The 6,000-nt window shown below is 47.1% G+C and overlaps 1 protein-coding gene across 2 annotated transcripts in view; it reads left to right on the top strand.

The window, feature by feature from the left end:
• The first annotated feature begins 5,586 nt into the window (after positions 1 to 5,586).
• The window catches only part of LOC131765564 (activator of 90 kDa heat shock protein ATPase homolog 2), a 29,853-nt gene continuing 29,439 nt past the window's right edge, over positions 5,587 to 6,000 (top strand). Inside the window, exon 1 of one of the 2 annotated variants that reach the window (XM_059079281.2) lies at positions 5,587 to 5,794. In XM_059079281.2, coding sequence (XP_058935264.1) covers positions 5,715 to 5,794 — 80 coding nt within the window. In that variant the 5' untranslated portion in view covers positions 5,587 to 5,714. The remainder of the gene's footprint in view (positions 5,795 to 6,000) is intronic. The other variant, XM_059079280.2, reaches the window with a different exon arrangement.

The raw sequence follows: 6,000 nt of genomic DNA, 5'->3' as shown, positions 1-6,000 counted from the left end.
CCATGGATTGCCTATTTTTACATGAAAGGAAAAGGCTATCTTGTATTATTCTGGTATTGCTACTTTGTTACTAGCAGTTGAATCTAATGGTAATACAGATAGGTAGTAATACTATCCCCATTTTACAAAGTACAAAGAGGTGATGAAGTAAAAAGAGGTTAGGGAATTTGCCCAAGGTCACTCAACTGGTAAGTGGCAGAGCCAAGACTTTGATCCAAGCACAGGGCTGCAGAGCCTGCCAGCGTGGTCTGATACTGCTATGGGAGATGCGACTCAGCACACATTTCCTTCACATTGGCGTAAAAAGACTCTTCACATGGGCTTTCACACATTCCTCAAAATGTCCTCATTTCAGTCTTAGTGCCCATTCCATTTGTGTCCAGCCTACTTCCCCCTAGTTATTTTCCTGACTTTCACATCTTTGCTAATGCTTTTCTTCTTTGGTCTGGACCGACCTCTCCCATTTCTACCTTCAAAGCCCAGTTCTCTCCTTTCATATCTCTTCAACCAACGTCTTCTTCTACTCCTATGAAATGATTCATTCAACCAATATCTTTTTTCTCCTATGTATTAAGAATGACACTACTTATATACCATCCTAGGAAGAATCAAGAAAATAGTCACTCAAGTCATTTTGTGTTCTGCGGTTCATATGAGGAGCCCTAGTTGAGAAAGGTTAATAATAGACACGCAAACTGAAGTTAGAGAGTATAAAAGACTTGCTCAATCTACAGCATATGGAAAAGCTAAAGAAGGGAAATTCCTGTGCTAAATAGTCCCTAGTGTTACTATATAAACTCATCTATGGGGACCATGTTAAAATAAATCCTTTTAATTTCTCCCCTTCTTACCCCTGCCCCCCGCCATTCATGCAACCAGTATTTATTGAGATCTGCTGTGTGCTACGCACTGAGGATTCTACAATGCGCAAAAGCATATCAACAGTTCGTTGTAATCTATCATACTTACCTTTGTGTTTGCTGCAACAGTGACTTTCAAACACTAAAAAAAAAAAACCCAAACCAAAACAACAAACTCACTCAATATAACCATAACATACCCCACACATGTGATGATTTAAAAAGCAATGTTTACCTTTACCACGTGTAATCACTCTGATATTTAAACTCTATTCTCTTTCATTGCGATAACACTGATGGTGGATGCCTGCTGAACTGTTTTTACAGCCTACTAATGGGTTGGAAAGACAGGTTTGAGAAATATTCGTTCCCTTTTCCATTCAGTTATCCAAACAAACGTTTCCTGGTGCCTACTGTGTGCTGGGCACAGCTCAGAGCCTGAGAGCAACGCCTGCTCACAGCGCACTACAAGCTCTGGTGGGGTGGGGGGCAGACGTTCATACTGGTAAATAAATATTAATGGAATTAAATTAAACTGAGAGATAGGCATCAGAATTATAGAAATAAATTAGAGCGGTGACTTCCATAAAAGCAGAATCTTAACCTCTTATAGACCTGTTGTGGTGTGAAACTTGAATCAAAGTCCTGATTCTAGTGCATTGCTAATGAAAGTCAATCTTGGATACAGTCTTTTCTTCTGTCACTAGACAGAGAAAGCGTGGTGCAGGTGTGTTTAGAAAAGGTGACAATGATTTGGTCTTACCCTGGTATAGATATGGGTTATGGGAAAAGAGACATTCTTATAGCATTTTGCATTTCTTCCCCCAAAGCCTGTCAGTGTCATCACCCTCAATTTGCTGCAGGTGAGATGCCACCTGAAGTTGTCCAACTTTGCCACCTCATTCATCTCCTCTTCCTCTCCCTAAATCAAACTGATCAAAACCAAGCTTGGTATAGAAACATCCATCCTTATCCTTTCTCCTTGGGTCTTCCTATCCCAGGATGAGCCCCACCTGCTTTTGGACTCATCTCTTCCCATTGCTTCTGGGGCTTTGCTTTACCACCTGGCCCTCTTTTCACCAGCTAGTCCCCATCAGCATGTAAAAACACTTAAAAGGAAAAGGCAAAATCTCCTTTCATTCCATATCCATATCCAGCTACTGTCCATTTCTCTTACCCATCCTGTCAAACATTTTGAAAGCATGGTCTCAACTTTCTCACCTCCTCTGTCCCCTGTGACCTGGCTTCTGCCCCAGTCGTTCACTGAAACTGCTCCCTGCAAAGGGCCCAATGGCCCTCCTGTCAAATCCAAAGAACAATTTCTTTATTATCCTACTTGCCCTCTTCCATGTCTAACACTGCTGACCACTCCCTCCATCCCGACTCTTGGCTTCCATGATCAAATGTCTTCTCTGTTTTCTTCCTCCTTCTTTTGGTTTCCCTTTTCAGGCTCCATTTTTCTGCCCATCCCCTTCATGCTGATCTCCAGGGTTATCACCTAAGCCCTCCGCCAGCCTCTTTTCATTCTAGTTTCTCAGAATGACGGTGACTAAACAAGGTGCAAGTCCCAGGCTCTGAAAAACACTCCCTCCACTGCACACCCATATCACGGGTTCCACTTATAATGCCTCTCAGATCTGTAACCTCCTCTCCACTCTGACAAATATCCCCCCTTCCAGTTTTTATCCCACTCCTGTCCATTGTTCAAATTGTCATAAGAATGATTTTTCTAAAACACAAGTCCGATCACATCATTTCTCCATTTAGATCACCTCAGTGGTTTCCTGTTGCCTATAGAACAAAGTCCACGATCCTCAGCAGGGCAAATGAGGCCTTTCATGAGGGGGCAGTTTGCCCCCTTGCAGCCTCATCTCCTGTAGCCCCCCGTACATGACTCTGTTAGAGCCCCCTTGGTGCAGTGTGTTTCTCCATGCTTCTGTGCCTGGGCACTTGCCCCTCCCCTTTGCTCTCTTGAAGACAAGAGTCTTCACTCTATAAGCCTCCTCTGAGAAGAGAACTACATGAGCACCACACTCCCTTAGGGAGAATTAGGCACTTTCTCCTCTGTGCTCCCAGGGCACACTGGATTTCCCATGAAGGTGAATTCACACTCGTCTCCTCCACTACTGCCTGAGCCCCATGTCTTATTTTCGTGATCACTCCAGCATACAGCAGACTTGGACACACAATAGATGCTCGATAAATGTTGTGGTGTAATTTTTACCCACCCTAGTACTGTATGGTTACAAAAGGCTAGAACCCATGCTTTGACCCTGAAGATGTTTTGACTCATTTTTCCCCCCAATTTTTCTTTTGAAGATAACCTCAAACTTACAGAAGAGTTGCAAGAATAGTTCAAGGAACCCTCAGATACACTTCACCTGGATTCACCAGGTGTCAACCTTTGCCACACTTGCTTTATCTGCTTTTCTCTGAGTTAACTGCAGACATCATGACAATTTACCTATAAATATTTCAGCATGTAATTGCCAAAGAACAAGAATGCTCTCCTTTGTAACCAAAGTTTAACTGCTCAGAAGCTTTAACATTGACACGTTATCCAGTATGCAGTCTGAAATGCAATTTAAATTTCCCCAATTATGTCATTTTAAACTGTTTGTTTTGGATCCAGGAATTCATTTAGGATCAAGCATTGCATCTATTGCCACATCTCTTTAGTCTTCTTTTGACATTCATGAAATGTTTATTTTTATAGAGTTTAGGCCAGATCCATTTTCCAGAATTTCCCTCAATTTGGACTTTTCTGATTGTTTCCTCGTGATTAGATTCAGAATAAGCATTTTTGGCAGGAATGCTACTTAGGTGATGGTGTACACATGTCAGTTTGCTCCATTGTTAGTGATGCTGAGATTGACCATTTGGTTAAAGTGGTTAGTTGCCAGATTTCTCCCTTGTAAAGATTACCTTTTGCTTTTGAATGTAGTTAGTAAGTAAACTGAGCAGGGGTATGTTTGATATACCTCCATATTGCATGATTATCCTCTTCCCCAGCAACATTTTACTCATTGATTTAGAGGGGTTTTTTTGAAAATTTTCTTATTGTGGTAAAATACACATAAAAAATTTACCATTGTAACCATTATGTGTACAGTTCAGTGGTGCTAAGTACATTCATAATGTTGTGCTACCACCACCACCCTCCATCTCCAGAATTTGTTTCATCTTGTAAAACTGAAATTCTATACCCACTAAACAATAACTCCCCACTTCCCTCTCCCCACAGCCCCTGGCAACACTGTTCTTTCTGTCCCTATGATTTTGACTACTCTCAATACTTCATATACCATAAGTTTTCTTGTAAGTCTTACCCCAGGTTCCAGTGATACCTATCTCACTATGTGCTGTTCCACTGGTAATATTCTTTATGAACTGGATAAAAGATGAACAGTTAATTCACAAGAAAACAGTACCCACTAGTATTGCCTATCCAATTCTTTTCTATCTGATACCTTGTGTTAGCTGACCATGAGTTTGGTGAAGTAAAGTGTAAAAAGTGAAATCAAAATGTCATTTTGTTTGGGGGTCAAAACACTTGGTAAACAGTCTGCTTACAAAACTGTTGTAGCTTTTTGGAAAATGACGTTGGAATGTAGTAGCTCTGGTAAGCAAATGGAGAAAGTATTCTCTACCAGTTTATTTCATTGAGGAGAACAGACCACAGGCAGAGGACAGTCCATCACAGTGGAACAGAACAGTGAGGTACTTCCAGACTTCCAAAATTCCATACCTGCTCTGCCTGCTAAATAAATATCCACAGACCTGTCAGCAACATTTCCCAAATAGTTGGCGCAAAGTTTTTGCTGGAAGGTGAAAATTCGTTAAAGGAATCATTAATATCCACTTAAGTTTTGTAAAATTGAATCGAGCTGCAGTAATATACGCTTGCAATCACATTCTTTTGTCATCTAGAAAGGACTATTACATGAATAAAATGTAAACATTCCCGAAGTAACTGGGAACTTGGTAACTCGTGCTTCTTGGACAGGTGGCGGAAAGGCGTGAGACTTGGCGTCCAGGGGAGAGCCAGAGGGCACCAACTCCGTAGGAGCTTTCAACCGAACACGAATACAGTGTAAAGAGGGCGCGCTCCGTCAAGACCACCGCCTCGCATCGTGGGCGCGCTCCGACCTCAGCAAGTGGGTCGCACAGCAAACAGGGTGACCAAGTGCTCGCGAGGGTCGTGTTCTCGAGAGGACCGAATACTGTCAGCACGGCCGGTGGCAGCCCGACGGCCGTTTCCTGTCTGCAGCCTCGGTGCAGCTCTCAGGAGCCCCTTACTCACCGCCCCGCTTGCCAGCACTGAAGGTCATCGCTGCAGTAATAATAACGAACCGTTGAGAGGCGTCCGGCCTTCCCCAGCCCATGCACTTGCGAGACCCGCGGCGGGGCCCAGGGCCTCCGCAACCCCCACCCGGCCTCCCAGGTCGGCCCCTCCCCAGCGCCGTTGCTCGGGCCCCTCGCCTACCCACCGCTGCCCGCCACGCAACCCCTCCCCTCCTGGCCCGCACCCGCCTCGGGCCCAACCCCCTCCCAGACGCGGGATTCCTGAGCCCAGACGCCCCCCGCCCCCTCCACCCTCCGGACCCCGCCCCGCGCCCCCGCCCCTCGCCCCCGCCCCTCGGAAGCAGCCCGGCTCCGGCTCTCCCGGAGCTCCGCAGCGGGGCGAGCGGGGCGGGCGGGGCCGGGTGGCGCAGGGGGCGGGGATTTCTGGCACTTTCTGGGCGCTGCGAACGCTCTGATCTTGGGCTCGAAGGCCGGAAACGTCGGCGACGGAGCCGTAGCGCCGCGGCGGCCGTTCCTTGTTCTCCGCTGAGGCCGCGCCGCCGCGCAGACATGGCCAAGTGGGGCCAGGGGGACCCGCGCTGGATCGTGGAGGAGCGGGAGGATGGGACCAACGTGAACAACTGGCACTGGTGCGGCCGGGCAGGGACCGGGGCCGCGGCTTCCGGGCCTCCTCCCTCAGGAGCCGGCGGACGGGGCGGGGCGGTGGGGGGGGGGGACCCTCTGCGAGCGCCCGGCGCCCTGTGCCCCGGGTGCAGGGGCGGCCGGGTGTCTCGGGGCGCCTCCTGGGCCGTGGTGGGCCCCGGGCCGGGGGAGTGGGGAGGGTTGGGGGCTGCAC

This window comes from Kogia breviceps, chromosome 11 (genome assembly GCF_026419965.1).
Source record: "Kogia breviceps isolate mKogBre1 chromosome 11, mKogBre1 haplotype 1, whole genome shotgun sequence".
In the NCBI taxonomy this organism is placed as follows: domain Eukaryota; kingdom Metazoa; phylum Chordata; class Mammalia; order Artiodactyla; family Physeteridae; genus Kogia; species Kogia breviceps.
The sequence above is the reverse complement of the archived record's forward strand: the minus strand, read 5'-3'. Positions and strand labels throughout refer to the sequence as shown.